Raw genomic sequence first — 18151 nt, 5'->3', positions numbered from 1 at the left:
CGCAGAGAGAGGGAGGGAAAGTGGGAGAGTAGAAAAAAATGGGGGGGGGGGGGGGACAACAGAGCAGAACCACACTTTTTTTTTCTCCTTCAGATGGCCATGTGCCAGACATTCTCTGGGGGAGGGAACACCCCCCCCCCCCTCAAAAAGAAAAAAAAAAGAATTGGAGATAATCTGGACCCTTTTTTTTGTTGCACTGGCCATTAAGTGGGAGGCTCAGAAACAAAGGAGAATGAGAGCGTCTCGCTCTCTCTGTTTCACTCCCCCTCTCTCCTTCCCCTCTCTCTCTCTCTCTCTCTCTCTCTCTCTCTCTCTCTTTTCTTCATTACAATTCAGGGGCCGAGGAAAAAAAAGCCAATGTGTTAGAAAGTGATAGGGAGCAGATCATTATATACCAGCTATCAAGTAGACTCCATAGATTGATAGGTAGAGTACATTATTGTTTTCCTGTAGATAAGGATCTCTGGCGAAAGGCTTTGTATAATTACACTTACGTTATGGATAAGAATCTATAGTTCTCAATAACACAGTGTGTGCTTTAAAATGGCGGCATGCATATGATAGATTGGTGGAGCTCCCCACTTATCCCTGTGCAAAATAGTTAGCGATATTCCATTTTGTCCATGTTCAAGGTGACATGGGAGGGAGGGAGGGAGGGTCAGGTGACACACACACACACACACACACACACACACACACACACACACACACACACACACACACACACACACACACACACACACACACACACACACACACACACACACACACACACACACACACACACACACACACACAAGCATGCGCACACACACACACACACACACACACACACACACACACACACACACACACACACACACACACACACACACACACACACACACACACACACACACACACACACACACACACACACACACACACACACACACACCCACACACACCCACACACACAGCACACACACCAGCCCTGCAGGGCCATCCTAGACTGGCTGAAGGAGAAATTATGCCCTATTTCAGGCTGCAGAGAATTCCTCAGATGATCTCTCTCTCTCCCTCTCATTGTTTCTTTTTTTCCCTCCCTCTGTCACTTTTCTTGACAGGCCAATATTTCAGACTGTAGATTACATATGAAATGAGAGGAAGGCTTCCTTAATGCAACCAAATGAAAATGCATGAACTAACAGGAGGAATTGATATGCACCGAATACAAATACCGGGCAGGGAATAATATGAAATACAAAACGTTTTTTCTTTTCTTTTGTGCATCTACCGTGAAGAGTTGATTCGCAAGAGTGAGACTCCCAATATTGCCTTGACTGACCAGACAAGAGAGGGAGAGGGGGAGATAGAAAGAGAAAGAGAGAGAGAGGGAGAGGGGGAGATGGAAAGAGAAAGAGAGAGAGAGGGAGAGGGGGAGATAGAGAGAGGGAGAGGGGGAGATAGAAAGAGAAAGAGAGAGAGAGGGAGAGGGGGAGATAGAAAGAGAGAGAGAGGGAGAGGGGGAGATAGAAAGAGAAAGAGAGAGAGAGGGAGAGGGGGAGATAGAAAGAGAGAGAGAGGGAGAGGGGGAGATGGAAAGAGAAAGAGAGAGAGAGGGAGAGGGGGAGATAGAGAGAGGGAGAGGGGGAGATAGAAAGAGAGAGAGAGAAGTATAGTGGGGTGCTACTTCTGTTTCTTTGTGTTGTGCAGAGTGGGTGAATTGCGGTGGCAGAGTATAGTCACACACACACATACAGTATGGCTGTATCTAAGGATGAAGGTAATTAAACATTTCTCAGTTGGCAGCAGCGTCTGCTAAATACAACCATATCTCTCAGCATTGAGCCGCAGCCATGTAAACCACCTCCCCACCTCCAGCCGTGACCAGGAAACAGCTTGGATATTTAGCATGATGCGCTTGTGTGTGTGTATGGTGTGTGTATGGTGTGTGTGTGTGTGTGTGTGTGTGTGTGTGTGTGTGTGTGTGTGTGTGTGTGTGTGTGTGTGTGTGTGTGTGTGTGTGTGTGTGTGTGTGTGTGTGTGTGTGTGTGTGTGTGTGTGTGTGTGTGTGTGTATGTGTGTGTGTGTGTGTGTGTGTGTGTGTGTGTGTGTGTGTGTGTGTGTGTGTGTGTGTGTGTGTGTGTGTGTGTGTGTGTGTGTGTGTGTGTGTGTGTGTGTGTGTGTGTGTGTGTGTGCGTGCGTGTGCGTGCGTGTGGAGGAAGACGGGGGCTAGAAGCATGTGGTCTAATGAAGTGTATAATATTACCATAACATTTAAATGTATGTCTTGCTGTGATTATGAGGCTGGTTTAATTTTCTCTCTATTTCTCCATGTCTTTGGGGCAGAATGACTCAATGTATAGGAATGACAATTAGGAGTCTGATACAATAGGTCTACACTACTAGCCCCACAGCCAATGTCTGTCACAACATATTTGCAATCACCACACGTGATTACAGCTGCATCATCGAGAGCGTCCTGACTGGTTGCATCACTGCCTTGAATGGCAACTGCCCAGTACATCACTGGGGCCAAGCTTCCTGCAATCCAGGACCTCTATACCAGGCGGTGTCAGAGGAAGGCCCTACAAATTGTCAAAGACTCCAGCCACCTTTGTCATAGACTATTCTCTCTGCTACCACACGGCAAGTGGTACCGGAGCGCCAAGTCTAGGTCCAAAAGGCTTCTTAACAGCTTCTACCCCCAAGCCATAATACTCATGAACATCTAATCAAGTGGCTACCCAGACTATTTGCATTGCACCCCCCTTATTTTACACCGCTGCTACTCTCTGTTATTATCTATGCATAGTCACTTTAATAACTCTACCTACATGTACATATTACCTCAGCTAACCGGTGCCCCCGCACATTGACTCTGTACCGGTACCCCTGTATACAGCCTCACTATTGTTATTTTACTGCTGCTCTTTAACTACTTGTTACTTTTATTTCTTATTCTTATTCGTATTTTTGAAACTGCATTGTTAGTTAGGGGCTTGTAAGTAAGCATTTGACTGTAAGGTCTACGACCTGTTTTATTCGGCGCATGTGACTAATACAATTTGATTTGATTTGATTTGACGTGTCCATCTATATTTTAATTTGATACAATTTTTTTATTTTTATGAATTCACCATTTTCTTTGCCTTCGTCCATTGCTTTTACTTATAATATATATATTTTTTTATAACAGAGCTACAACATAATATAACTATTTTGCTCTGTTCTGTCTTGTGTTTTAGGAGTGAACTCTCTGTCTAAAGAGTCTCCTGGATCCAACTCTGTGGGTAAATGTTCCATGCTCCTAGAGAGACAGAATGACAGCCCTCCCAAAAGGCCCAAGTCTGCAGAGGGGAAGACCAGCGCTAGTGAGCAGGTATGCTAAGCTAACCGCTAATGCTCCATAATAAAAACCCAGGCAAAGCTAACTCCAACCCATTCCAGTTAGTAGGTATTCTAAGAGTTCATGTCTAAGAGAATAATGTGCTGTCAACAGAACTAAAATAGTTAACCCCAAACGCATTCCCCACTGACAGAACACTTAAACATCCCCTATAGAACATTCTCACTCCTTTGTCTACCTGCATCCAATAGGCAAGGCTAAAGCCCTCTCCCAATCCCCCTCACTTTGCATTTCTTTAGAAGGTATGTGTTTTTAAATTAGATTATGAAGTATTAGCTTGTCTTGTGGAGGGCACTGAGTGGAAGGAGTCCTGCGTCATTTCAGAAATGGATTACATTAAGGCAGGTGGCTGGGGGCAGCCATTTTAGGAGTACTCCCTGTAATGAGGGCTAGCGGGAGAGGGGGAGGTGACACACCTTTGTCATCTCTAATCTCCTGATTAGAAATTCCCTCCAATCATATTTCCCACTAATAAAATTGCATGAGTTGATGGGCTTAAGTGCATTTAAAGGAAACGAGGTTGATCTACATTTTGTGTGTAAAGGTAAAGTGAGATGAGAGCAGAGCGGGAGGAAGGGGGAGGGAGAGCGGGGTTCCAATTTGTTTAGCTGAGGGGATATTCAGTTCATGTTTCATGATTTATCCTCTTCGGAGCTCTCTGTCATCTAGTTTTCTTAGTGCTGTAAAAACTAACGTCACGTTTTTACGTGTTTGGAATGTTGGAAAGCTGTCTCACTAAGACCAGTAGTGAAAGGAAAAGCACATTTGCTCTAGAGTAATTCTATTTTTGAAGTAAAAATACAGAGGTGATGAAGACTGGTAAACTATAGACACACCTTGTTCTTGTCCATCTCTTCTCTTTTATTTTCCCACTAATAACCATAGCAAGCTTTGTCTCTCTCTCTTTCCCAGCAGTTACAGCAGTGCCCCTACTGTAACTACAGGAGTAAAGACGCCAACAGGTTACAGCTCCACGTTGTATCCCAGCATTCCATGCAGCAGCCGGTGATCTGCTGCCCACTGTGCCAGGACGTCCTCAGCAACAAGATCCACCTGCAGCTCCACCTCACACACCTGCACAGCGTGGCTCCAGACTGCGTCGACAAACTACTCATGACTGTATGTGGAAAGACTACATAACTTTACAAAATGTTGACAGAAAAAACTGTTTAGAGTACAAACAACTTCTCATATTCAGATTACTATCTATTTAATGTTGTGCTGATTGCTGATGAGAAAAATGCTGAGAAAATGTTTAATTTGCTTCTAATGGCATTGCACATACAGTACATTTTCCTCAAGGTTTAAAAGTTTTCTAAAGAGTTTTTTAATCCTTTTTAAGATCCGTGATGTTGACATGACAAATTGAAAAATGGCAGTCATTCTGTCTCGGCTGTCCAGTGCTCCCTACAGTCCCTTATTAACTAGCTCTGGGCAGTGCTGTCACTGTGCAGTCCTATAAAACATTTCCCATGCATTTATCCCACTCTCCCGAGAATATGTCATCAACTTGACAGTTGTCGTCCTCAGGGAAAAAGCTAATTTCGCTTTCTGAAAATTATCTATTTTTATTGGTGAGAGGCAAGTTGAAAAGTACACTTGCTCAACATGTTTTTAATATTTAATACTAAACTCCTTAATTACTGCACTATTACATTTCATAATATGATTTTATTACGATGCATGTTGCATTTAGGGATACGTTATTAAGAGCATTAAATTGTTTTTGTTGTCTGACTTTGATAGGTGGCTGGGCCTGATGTGATGGTGCCGAATAACATGATGCATCCTTCACCTGGACAAGACAACGCTTTGTCTCTGATGGAAGCTTCTGCTACTCTCTCTGAGACGTCTGGAAAGCCCACAGGTACGCAGAGCATGTTTACCACTGTTACAATACTCCTGCCCGTATTGAATGTACTATTCTGAGTTTGTCTGGAAAGTAATTGTCCTTGGGTTGTAGAAGGGCCCTGCTACACAAATGGAACAAAATATGAATTATCTTCACCAGACATGTTTTACGTTTCCAGAGTTGGTAATCAATGCATTTGTACAATGTCTTTTGTTCATGAATTTCATTCTATTTTCATTCTCTTTTCTCAGGGAACAGTTCCAAGGACCAGATGAACAGCACAGGCCAAGACAAAGGTGAAGTAGACCTTCTACAAGAGGAACTCAAACCCCCCAAGGAGGGGTCTGAAGCTCCAGACTGGAAGAGGTCCGGTGGGGTTGGGCAGGATCGAAAGAGCCCTGACTCCCTCCAGGATCATCTGAACGACCTCCAGAGACGCCAGCAGCAACAGCTGTCGGTCTCTGACCGCCACATCTACAAATACCGCTGCAACCACTGCAGCCTGGCCTTCAAAACCATGCAGAAGTTGCAGATACATTCCCAGTACCATGCAATCCGGGCAGCCACCATGTGCAGTCTCTGCCAACGCAGCTTCCGGACATTTTTGGCGCTCCGGAAGCACCTGGAGAATGGACATCCGGAGCTGAGCGAAGCCAAGGTCCAACAGCTCTGCGGCAGCCTGCCGGTAAACGGAGACTTCGTCCCCGAGAGCGGGGCCTACGAGGAGGCACAGCAGGCCTTTGAACAGGAAATGGACAAAGACGATGAGCTGGATCTGGAAGAAAAGGCCAGCTCAACAGGAAGTGACAGTAGCTTGTTGCTAGATGACATGGGAGCTGAAACAAAGCGAACCCTCCCATTTAGAAAAGGCCCCAACTTCACTATGGAGAAGTTCCTGGACCCGTCCCGGCCATACAAGTGCACGGTGTGCAAGGAGTCCTTCACCCAGAAGAACATCCTTCTGGTCCATTACAACTCTGTCTCTCACCTGCACAAGCTGAAGAAGGTTCTCCAGGAGGCCTCCAGCCCGGTTTCTCCTGAGACAAACAACAATGCCGACAACAAACCATTCAAATGCAATATCTGCAACGTCGCCTACAGCCAAAGCTCAACCCTAGAGATCCACATGAGGTCTGTGCTGCATCATACCAAAGCCAGAACTGCCAAAACAGAGACAAGCAGCAGCAGTAGCAGTACAGGGAGTGGGAACACTGGTGGCATGGCTCCATCCTGCATCCCAGCCACAACCGGACAAGGCTACAATGCCAACTCAGAAACTGCTAGAAGCATGACGCCATTGGTTAACAAAGAAAACACTGTAGATGCCAAAGAAACCAACAACAGCAGCAGCAATGCAAAGCACACTACTGATCATGTCTCTGCACAGCAAAGCCATCAGAATGCTCAGTCCCAAGCTCAACTACAGATGCAGCTCCAACATGAGCTCCAGCAGCAGGCTGCCTTTTTCCAGCCCCAATTCCTCAACCCGGCTTTTTACCCCCAGTTCGGCATGACCCCAGAGGCTCTGCTTCAGTTCCAGCAGCCACAGTTCCTTTTCCCCTTCTACATCCCAGGGGCAGAATTCAACCTGAGCCCAGAGCTGGCACTTCACTCAGCCGCCGCCTTCGGGATGCCGGGCTTGACTGGTTCTTTCCTGGAAGACCTGAAGCAGCAGATGCAGCAGCAACACCAGCTACAGCAGGCTCAGGCTCAACAGCAGCAACAACAGCAGCAGCAGCAGCAGCAACAAGCATCCCAGTTGCAGCTCCAGCAGCAAAAAAAACAGCAACTGCAAAGCCACAAGCCCAAAATGGAGCCCAATGCTGTGTCAGTGTCTGACATACATATGTCTAGAGAGACAGATGAGCATCTGGAAAAACAGGAGAGCAAAGCCAAGATGGAGAATGGAGGGGATGGAGTCAGTGAGGGAGGAAAGGACAACAAAGACAAAAAGTCCAAGTTTCCCGAGCCGCTGATTCCTCCTCCACGTATCGTGTCAGGAGCCAGAGGAAATGCTGCCAAGGCTCTTCTGGAGAACTTTGGATTTGAGCTGGTCATCCAGTACAATGAGAACAGGCAGAAAAACCAGAAGAAAAACAAAGAAGGAGAACAACAAAAACAACAACCACAACAACAAGTGGAGATCAATAACGACAAGCTGGAATGTGGTATGTGTGGAAAGCTCTTCTCCAACATGCTTATTCTCAAAAGCCACCAAGAGCACATCCATGGACAGTTCTTTCCTTATGGAGAGCTGGAGAAGTTTGCCCAGCAGTACAGAGAGGCCTACGACAAGCTCTACCCCATCAACCCCCCTTCCCCTGAGACTCCCCCACCTCCGCCTCCCCTTCCTCCTCCCTCACCAGTCCCAGTGACCACCCAGCAGCCTCCCTGCACCTCCATGAATAAGCCCCAGATCAAGGCCCCATCCCCTGCCCCAAGCCAGGCTCCACAGACCCAGCCACCACCCCCACCTCCCCCTCCTCCACCACCCTCCGCATCCCCACAGGTGCAGCCTTCCATCCCACTAGATTTCTCCCTCTTCCCCCCTCTGATGATGCAGTCCATCCAGCACCAAGGGGTACACCCTCAACTCACCCTGCAGTTGCCTACAATGGACTCCCTGTCCTCGGATCTCACCCAGCTTTGTCAGCAGCAGCTAGGTCTCGATCCAAACTTCCTGAGGCAGTCCCAGTTCAAGCGCCCTCGAACCCGCATTACGGACGACCAGCTGAAGGTCCTCAGAGCGCACTTCGACATCAACAACTCGCCCACTGAGGAGCAGATTCAGGAGATGGCTGATATGTCCAGCCTCCCCCAGAAAGTCATCAAGCACTGGTTCCGTAACACCCTCTTCAAAGAGAGGCAGCGAAACAAAGACTCTCCTTACAACTTCAACATTCCACCTATTACCACGTTGGAGGATATTAGGCTGGAGTCCCAGTACAGTACACTGGAGTACTACAGGACTGATGCCACCATGAACAAACGATCCTCTAGGACAAGGTTCACTGACTACCAACTGAGGGTCCTACAGGACTTCTTCGACACAAATGCTTACCCAAAAGATGATGAAATTGAGCAGCTGTCCACCGTGCTCAACCTGCCGTCAAGGGTCATCGTGGTGTGGTTCCAAAATGCCCGCCAGAAGGCCCGGAAAAGCTACGAGAACCAGGCAGATGCTAAAGACAACGAGAAGAAAGAACTGACGAATGAGCGCTACATCCGCACCAGCAACATGCAGTACCAGTGTAAGAAATGTAGTGTGGTGTTCCCACGAATCTTCGACCTGATCACCCACCAGAAGAAAACATGCTACAAGGACGAGGATGAGGAAGGGAATGAGGACAACCAGTCTGAGGAGTACATGGATATAGGAGAACCAGGCCCAGCCAAGCACCCCGAGTCGTGCAAGCATCACCATGGAACAGCCACTAGCTCAGGCTCCAGTTCCCCTCTGATGCCCTCCCCTCACTCCAACCTGGAAAAGACATCCCCCAAGCCTGAACTGCCCTCTGAGCCCAAGCCTAAAGAGCCAGAACCTGCCCCTTCTCCAGTTATGATAAAGTCTCTACCGGATCCCAGACCCTCCAAGGCCTCCACCCCTCAGCCACCCCCTCAGATGACCCCCCAGCCCCAGATGTCCAGACCCCACTCCCAGCCTCAGTCAGCCACAATCCCCTCCAGCCCCCTCTCTCTGGCCCTCTCCTCCCTCACCAACAGCCTCTCTCCCCAGATGCTCCAATATCAGTGTGACCAGTGCAAGATAGCCTTCCCAAGCATTGAGCTATGGCAGGAGCACCAACATATGCATTTCCTGGCTGCCCAGAACCAGTTCCTCCATTCTCAGTTCTTGGAAAGGCCCATGGACATGCCCTATATGATCTTCGACCCCAATAACCCTCTGATGACTAGCCAGTTTCTGTCTGGAGGACTCCAGATGCCAACTCAAAGCGGCTCTGGTTTGACCTCAGGTCCCTGCTCTAGCTCCATGAAGAGAAAACTAGATGAGAAAGAGGATGGATCCAATGAAAAAGATAACGGAAACATGACTGAAGAACAGCACAGAGACAAACGTCTCAGAACCACCATCACCCCAGAACAACTAGAGATCCTCTATGACAAATACTTGCTGGACTCCAACCCCACGAGGAAGATGCTGGATCACATCGCCCGTGAGGTCGGCCTGAAGAAGAGAGTGGTGCAGGTGTGGTTTCAGAACACGCGTGCCCGAGAGAGAAAGGGACAGTTCAGAGCATTGGGGGCCTCCCAGTCACATAAGAAATGCCCTTTTTGCCGGGCGCTGTTCAAGGCCAAGTCAGCTTTGGACAGCCATATCCGCTCTAGACACTGGCATGAAGCCAAACAGGCAGGGTTTAGTCTGCCCAATAGCCCAATGATGAACCAAGATGATGAAGGCGAGAGCCCACACAAGTACAACTTCTTTGAGTACCCGCAGTTGCCCACTAAGACTGAGCCGAATGAGTACGAGCTGCCCGCATCTTCCTCAACGCCAGTCAAACAATCTGAGGCACCGTTAAAAAACTTAATGAGCCCTTCATCCTTAAAAGTAGAAAACTGTGATGAATCTGAAGGGCTTAACATTAATTCTGCAGAGGCCTCATCCTACGACATCAACAACAAAATGGACTTTGACGAGACCTCGTCCATCAACACGGCCATAAGTGACACCACAACTGGAGATGAGGGCAACAACAATGAGCTGGAGAGCCTCACGGCCAACGGAGGGGACAAACTGGCCTGCGACAGCAAGAGCAACCTTGCTCAGAGCTCAGACGGTGGCGACGACCGCTTCCCCTTCAGCATGGTGAGCCCCTCCCTCAGCTACTCAGGCAAGGACGGAGACTCCTGCTCCTACTCTTACTCCTACTACAGCTCCAGAGATGACGACATGGATGACAACAACGACCAGAGTGAGACCTCCAGCCTGGCCGACCCCAGCTCTCCCAGCCCCTTCGGAAGTGGAAACCCCTTCAGGTCTGGGAAGGGTAGTGGTGGGGAGAGACCAGGCCACAAGCGCTTCAGGACTCAGATGAGCAACCTTCAGCTGAAAGTCCTCAAGGCCTGTTTCAGTGACTACCGCACCCCCACCATGCAGGAGTGTGAGATGCTGGGCACTGAGATCGGCCTCCCCAAGCGTGTGGTGCAGGTGTGGTTCCAGAACGCCCGCGCCAAGGAAAAGAAGTTCAAAATCAATATTGGAAAGCCATTCATGATCAGTCAAGGCGGGCCGGACGGGCCCCGGCCGGATTGTACTTTGTGTAGTGTGAAGTACACTGCCCGGATGTCCATCCGCGAACACATCTTCTCCAAACAGCACATCGCCAAAGTGCAGGAGACCCTGGTCAACCAGGTGGACAGAGAGAAGGACTACCTAGCGCCCACCACGGTCCGCCAGCTGATGGCTCAGCAGGAGATGGATCGTCTGAAGAAGGCTGGGAGCGACGGGCTCAGCAATCTGGCTGCCCAGCAGCTTCATACTGCAGTGAACCACAACAATTCACTTCATGGCCTCAGCCTACCCTCAGGCTATCCTGGGATCTCTGGCCTCCCGCCGGTACTACTTCCTGGGGTCAACGGGCCATCCTCACTTCCTATTTACCCACCCAACACACCTGGTGAGTTACTATGACAAACAGAGAACACAGAGAACACACAGAGAATAGTATTTTTATACAACTGTTGTGATCATTTTTTGTCCATGCTTTACATGCCCAAAATACTCTTTCTCTGCAGTATTGTCTCTTCATTCCATCACAGTGTTGTTGTTGTTGGTAGAGATATTTTACCAAATGTTGGACATTGTGTAAAATACACTTTAATGCATGATCTCAACGTTCAGTCCAGAACTTCTACGTAATATAATAGTTCTGACATTTTTTTAAGCAAATGCATTTTTATCATTGTGGAATAGATATCCCCTCCTCTCCTTTGATGTGGGTTTGGTATATTTATAATATCCTCATGTTGGTATATATCATGAAGCGCATGTGACAGTTTAACAAATACAATTATGAGGTCGATCATAACTGCATACATCTCCATAATGTAACACTGAACAATATTTCCATAGTAATATTAGGGTGAATATACATTTAAACACATTTGAATATCATTTATACCACTGTATTTCAGCTTTAGCATCTCCTGGTGCTGGCATGCTTGGATTCCCGACCCCAGCCACCCCCTCTCCTGCCGTGTCTCTGAGCACTACCCCAAACAAGACTCTTCTGCAGACTCCTCCACCTCCTCCACCTCTTCCTCCTGTTTCCTCTACCCCTCTGACTTCAACCAACCACATTGAGCAGCACAGCAAATACCAAGAAAGAGAGAGCAACAACAACAGCAGCAGCAAGAAACCAGTGGAGAAGCCACACCACCAGAAGGCCAAGGAAAGAGAAGCAGAGAACGGCGGCCGTCCACAGACCCCCAACGTCAGCAACAACAAAAAGAGGGAGAAGCCGCCTCCAGCCTCGGGCAAACCGGGACGTGAGGGTCATCTGGATGCCGCTCAACTACAGGCTCTTCAGAATGCCCTGGCCGGCACAGCAGACCCAAGCTCCTTCCTGGGAGGTCAGTTCCTGCCTTACTTCCTCCCGGGCTTCGCCAACAGCTTTTCTCCCCAGCTTCTTGGAGGGATGCAGGCGGGGGGATACTTCCCTCCATTCGGCGGGATGGAGAACCTATTCCCCTATGGACCTGCCACCATCCCACAGGCCGCCATGGCGGGCATGAATTCCACCGCCCTCCTTCAGCAGTATCAGCAGTGCCAGCAGTCCCTCCAGGATTCCCTGCAGAAGCAGCAACAGCAGCAGCACCAAAAGCATATTGAGCAACAAAAACAGCATCATAAACAGCCGAAGCAGAAGCCAGCCCCTGTGAAGGTGTCGTCACCAATTGTGCAGAGCAACCCCAAGTCTTTCAAACCAAAACTATCTATGGGAACTAAGGATGACACCAACAACAACAAATGCTCTTCGACGGAAAGCACAAAAGAACCGACAACAGAAACCAAAAGAACCACAGACTTCCCTGACGCTTTCATCATTCCGTCTGTCAAGCACCAGTTCATATGCAGGAAGTGCCAGATGGTATTCGCTGACGAGGACTCCGCAGTGCATCACCAGAAGTCTTTCTGCTACTTCGGAAACCCTTTTCCAGACCCGCAGGAGACAGTTCTTAGAAAGGCAGTGAGTAAGTACAGGTGCATCGCCTGCAACGTGGTGGTCAACGGGAATGAAGCACTTGGCCAACACCTCCAGTTGAGCTTGCACAAAGAGAAAACAATCAAACAAGCAATGAGAAATGCCAAAGAGCATGCTAGATTATTACCTCACTCTGTTTGCACCCCTACTCCTGTCAAGACCACATCTACCTCGCAGTCTGCAGCTCCTCCTTCTAATAACACCTTTCCCCATCTCTCTCGCTTGGCCATCAAGTCCTGGCCAGATATCTTTTTCCAGGCCACTGCCCGGAAAGCTGCTTCCTCCTCCTCCCTGTCTGCTTCTCCTATTCCTCCCCTTTCCTTGCCTCTAATGGTTACCTCAACGTCCTGCAGCAGCGTCTCAGGGGTTCCCACCTCCCTACCCAATGAGAGTTGTTCAGATGAGTCTGACAACGAGCTGAGCCAGAAGCTGGATGACTTAGATAAGGTGTTGGAGGCCAAGGCTAAGTCGACCTCCGGCCTAGATGCAGGCTTCAGCAGTATCAGAATGGATATGTTCAGTGTGTAGGTGAAAAATAGGATCCCTTGCTTTTAAAAAAAATAAAATAAAAAATAAGACTTTTAAACTGCAGTTCCAAAGTTTCTCTAACCCAAAAAATTACAGTACCAAATGATTGACTCAGGATTGTTTTCCCCATATTGATATGCTGGCAAGATATTGATTGATTTTTGTTATGGACAGAACTGTTGCAGATGCTTGACTGAGCTTATATTGTATACAAAAACACGGAGTAGGAAAAGATCTCTCAGGCTCCCCCGTGGAGCTTGTTTCAAGCCAAAAACTCACGATAGCAAATTGCACCTCAGCTGGATTGTTTTCCAAATGCTAGCATGTACTGTATGGGACGACGATCCAGAAAAACCCTCAATGAGAACCTCTGTTAGTCTAGATAGCTGGTGTAATTCAGTAGCTTTAAATTCTCAGGTCAGAACATAACATTTCTCATTTGTTAAAGCAGCAACGAGCCTGGGTACACTTGGCTTTTAACCAAAACATGTCAAGCTTTATCGGACGCATTTCCTTGATGTGTGTAGAGTACCAAGAGAGACAATATTACTTGTACAATGGACAGTGTGCATATCCTTTTAGTTTTCGCCCTACAAAGACAGTATGGTTTTGCCACTGAGGGAATTTTAGAATGGTGAAGTACATGTGTATGATTCACCTTTGTTTTCCAGTTTGTATGACAACAAACTGAGTCTATATCCGACCCCTTTTTTTCTTGTAGAATATACTAATCTGTGCCAACTCTTACCTTCTCTCATGTACCTCTGCTCACACCCTTTTCTGAAGAGGTAATAACTCTAGTTTTATACACTCTTGATGATTAATTATGTGAATAACACTTTTTTTCATTTGTGAATTGCTGTACGGTACCTTGCTTGTTTCTGGACTATAGTGCACTTATTTAGTTTTTGTCTGTTTTTTATTATTATTATTTTGGTAGACCCATGTGTTAATTTAATAGATGTTTTTGTGTTTGTATGTTTGTTTGTTTGTTTTAATTATTATTTTGCGTACAATTGCAGCAGCATTTTGGTTTGTTAGAGGATTGACGCCTAACAACCCAGTGACCTATTTAACAATTGGTGCATCCATGAAAGTAGTACTGTATACTTGAAACTGTTAAAGTACAAGTCGGTCAAAATGTTTTTTTTGTTTTTTTAAGAAAAGGTATGATGTTTGCATAAGCAAATATGCTGCTTTAGAAAGGGGGACTAGAGCATGTATTTTATATTATGACATGTTTTCCCCTGTGCTTGTAGGACTGATAACAGTGTTACACCTATACACTGCCATTTACTGCATAGGTCTTCGTCCTCGCATTCATTTTCTGGGCACTTCAGTTGATCTATCATGAAAAGTCAACACTAATTATTTAGTCATTTATGCATTACAAAGTATTACCATATAACATGTTGCTGCTACTGTGTAATGTTTAAAAAAAAAAAAAAATGCTCCCCATAAATTCTCCAACAGGCTGAATGCTGACCCGTGGATCACCTTGCTTTGCTGTTTTTACATTTCATCATTTTTTTGTTGTTGTATTTGTCTTCTTTTATTTTGCAGTAGAACTTAAAGAATGTGAAAGCTGTTAAAGGGTGTTACATTGTTATGAATCACTTTTTCAGTTTGGTAAGGTAAGCTGACGTGATTCATTCCAAAGTAACAGAAGGCTATTTGTATGAAAGAAAAAGGCTTGTGAACAAAGAGAGTTAAGCTATTGTATATATTCGTAGTTGGCTGTGCATGGTACAGATGTATTAATATGAAGAAATGCAAAAATGTATTGCTTTTGGTATTTCCTATTCTGACATGAACAAGTAGCATGTAATGCAACTGTTTGACAGGTTAAAATCAAATCATGCTTAGTTATTGTTTCAAACGATAAAATCAAGTAACATTTCCTCATACGTTTTATTATTGTACAGGTGTTTTAGTGTTTTCATTCAAAGTTGAAACGCAAAATGTCACAGTTTCTAATGATCTTTTTTGTGTGAAACATAAATGTTTCTTATTTTGATTTTTAGTATTTTAACATTTACTTTGATCCTGAAGACACTTTTACAATGTTGTTTCATAAGAGATGTCCTGGGCTCCCTATAGGTGCAATCCTGCCATTGTACAAATATCAACGACTGTCCTGATCCCAAAAGCTTTCCCAACCTGTCTTCTTGCCTTTCCCTTCAATGTGGCTAAAGCATTGCCAGACTGAACTGTCAGCTAGCATCATGTGCTAAGATGTTAGCAGCAAACACAATGCTTTCCACACTAAAGGACAGGTAGAAGCTAACAAACCAACAACCAAAAGGATGGTCCAATAACGTAACGAACTGTACATAAATGTTACAACTGCACAGCAGCCAAAAGAAAGAAAGAATAAAAAAAATAAAAAAAAACATTTTTTTTTTTAGGATGGATTGTGTCACGCTAAAGAGAAAACAGCCTTCAAAAGGTTGATATTGGGATTGTTTTCTTCAGGATGTCAAAAGGGATTTTCACGACGCAATCATATCCTACACAATATGTATTCTAAGTCCTGGTTACATAGGAAATGCATCCTGAGGGTTTACTAAGAAGAAGCCCCTATGGCTAAAACTTTAAATAAACTAAACCAAAAATGTTATTGATGTTTTATATATAGAGAGTAGTCTCATTAGTTTTTGTTACTGTAATGTTTGAGGTCTCAACTGTACCGTCACACGGTAATAACATGGTTTTGAAACGTTTGTTTGAATTTTTTTTTGTCACAGACCTGTTGTCATAGTTGAAATGACGTTTATTGTAGATGGTATTTGAACAACTTCTGGAATTAGTTCATCAAGTATGTTTGTTGCTCATTGTTGTGATACATTAAAAACTGTATCTGCAAACCAGTTTTGTCTGTCATCAAAAGTATTTTATTAGTTTGGCATCACTAATGTTTTGAATCTGCTTCACCTTACGTAAACATGATCAGAAGGCCATGTTATCATACACCTATTTCATGTAAAGTATATTGATTCGGGAATGCAGATACTTTTCTAGTTTTACAGAACTATTGAACAAGGTATGTTGATTTCTACTTATTAGCACAGAATTCATTTCACTGTGCATATTCTTACAGCATTCTCAACATCTTCACTAGGTAGCAGCTTTGCTTACATTTACATGTTGGTCATTTAGGCATTGCTACATTTTGGCATTTCTGTACTACAACTGTTGACTAATCTCTCTAAAATCGATTTCAGTCATGTTTTTATCTCCCTGATCCTGCATAAACTTGCATTACTTTCAGAAGGAGAACATTGTTATCTGACGTGTTATTTTGTTGTAATCTGGCTTTAACCAGATTGTTAAATTATCTTCTGAAGGCTAATCTGCAGGGGATTTTAGAAGGTATTGTCATTAGATGTTGATGTCCCGGTAGTAGTAGTTGAGACTAATGAGAGAGAGAGAGAGACATCTGACTTTGAATAGGCTGCAGAAAATGGATTTCCCCCTGGATAATGCAATGTTTGGGAGAGACATGGATTAGACAGGGGTGATGCATCCATCTTCCCACGTGCCTAGTTTAATTAGACTGAAAGAGTGAAAACAGCCCAGGCTTCACCGTCACTAAATGCTACACACACACACACACACACACACACACACACACACACACACACACACACACACACACACCGCACACACGCACACACACACACACACACACACACACTAAATACAGGAATCAGTATTCTAACCATGGGAATTTAATGACGGAGGGCTGAAAATCCAATCACATCCAATGCCAGTTCATCAGCACCAGTATTGGGCCTTCTGAAGGACGAGGGAGAACAACAACAATGACTCATTTCAAATCAAATCAAACTTTATTTGTCACATGCGTCATATACAACAGGTATACAGGTATGTGACCTTACAGTAAAATGCTTTCTTAAAATCCCTTAATTAACCAACAATGCAGTTTTAAGAAAAAAAAAGTGTTAAGAAAGTATTAACTAAAATAAACTGAAGTAAAAATTTTATAAGAAAAAAGAAAAAAAGAAGATAAATAGAAAAATAAATAATTAAGGAGCAACAATATCATAACAGTAGCGAGGCTATATCCAGGGGCTACCGGTACAGAGTCAATGTGCGGGGGTACAGGTTAGTCGAGGTAATTGAGGTAATATGTAAAATCAAATCAAGTGTAATTAGTCACACGCGCCGCATTACAACAGGTGTAGACCTTACTGTGAAATGCTTACTTTACGAACTTCTAACCAACAATGCAGTTAAAAAAAAACATATGGATAAGAATAAGCGATAAAAGTAACAAGTAAATAAAGAGCAGCAGTAAAAAAAATATATATATACAGGGGGGTGCCAGTACAGAGTCAATGTGCGGGTGCACCGGTTAGTTGAAGTCGTGGCCAAAAGTTTTGAGAATGACACAAATATTAATTTTCACAAAGTTTTCTGCTTCAGTGTCTTTAAATATTTTTGGCAGATGTTACTATGGAATACTGAAGTATAATTACAAGCATTTCATAAGTGTCAAAGGCTTTAATTGACAATTATATGAAGTTGATGCAAAGAGTCAATATTTGCGGTGATGACCCTTCTTTTTCAAGACCTCTGCAATCCGTCCTGGCATGCTGTCCATTAATTTCTGGACCACATCCCGGCTGATGGCAGCCCATTCTTGCATAATCAATTCTTGGAGTTTGTCAGAATTTGTGGGTTTTTGTTTGTCCACCTGCCTCTTGAGGATTGACCACAAATTCTCAATGCGATTAAGGTCTGGGGAGTTTCCTGGCCATGGACCCAAAATATCGATGTTTTGTTCCCCGAGCCACTTAGTTATCACTTTTGCCTTATGGCAAGGTGCTCCATCATGCTGGAAAAGGCATTGTTTGTCACCAAACTGTTCCCGGATGGTTGGGAGAAGTTGCTCTCGGAGGATGTGTGAGTGAGCCCACTCCCTTGGCTGAGAAGCAACCCCACACATGAATGGTCTCAGGATGCTTTACTGTTGGCATGACACAGGACTGATGGTAGCGCTCACCTTGTCTTCTCCGGCCAAGCTTTTTTCCGGATGCCCTAAGCAATCGGAAAGGGGATTCATCAGAGAAAATGACTTTACCCCAGTCCTCAGCAGTCCAATCCCTGTACCTTTTGTACAATATCAGT

General features: G+C 45.2%; 1 protein-coding gene across 3 annotated transcripts in view; it reads left to right on the top strand.

Moving 5' to 3' along the window:
• The window catches only part of LOC106590546 (zinc finger homeobox protein 4), a 179073-nt gene extending 163206 nt beyond the window's left edge, over positions 1 to 15867 (top strand). For 2 of the 3 annotated variants that reach the window (XM_014181654.3, XM_014181653.3), the window contains exons 8-12: positions 3231 to 3364; positions 4304 to 4510; positions 5138 to 5258; positions 5495 to 10882; positions 11400 to 15867. In XM_014181654.3, coding sequence (XP_014037129.3) covers positions 3231 to 3364; positions 4304 to 4510; positions 5138 to 5258; positions 5495 to 10882; positions 11400 to 12997 — 7448 coding nt within the window. In that variant the 3' untranslated portion in view covers positions 12998 to 15867. The remainder of the gene's footprint in view (positions 1 to 3230; positions 3365 to 4303; positions 4511 to 5137; positions 5259 to 5494; positions 10883 to 11399) is intronic. The other variant, XM_045710974.2, reaches the window with a different exon arrangement.
• The last annotated feature ends 2284 nt before the right edge of the window (positions 15868 to 18151 follow it).

The sequence above is a fragment of the Salmo salar genome, chromosome 29 (assembly GCF_965601325.2).
Source record: "Salmo salar chromosome 29, fSalSal1, whole genome shotgun sequence".
Lineage (NCBI taxonomy): Eukaryota > Metazoa > Chordata > Actinopteri > Salmoniformes > Salmonidae > Salmo > Salmo salar.
This window is presented reverse-complemented; position numbering and strand designations above follow the sequence as displayed.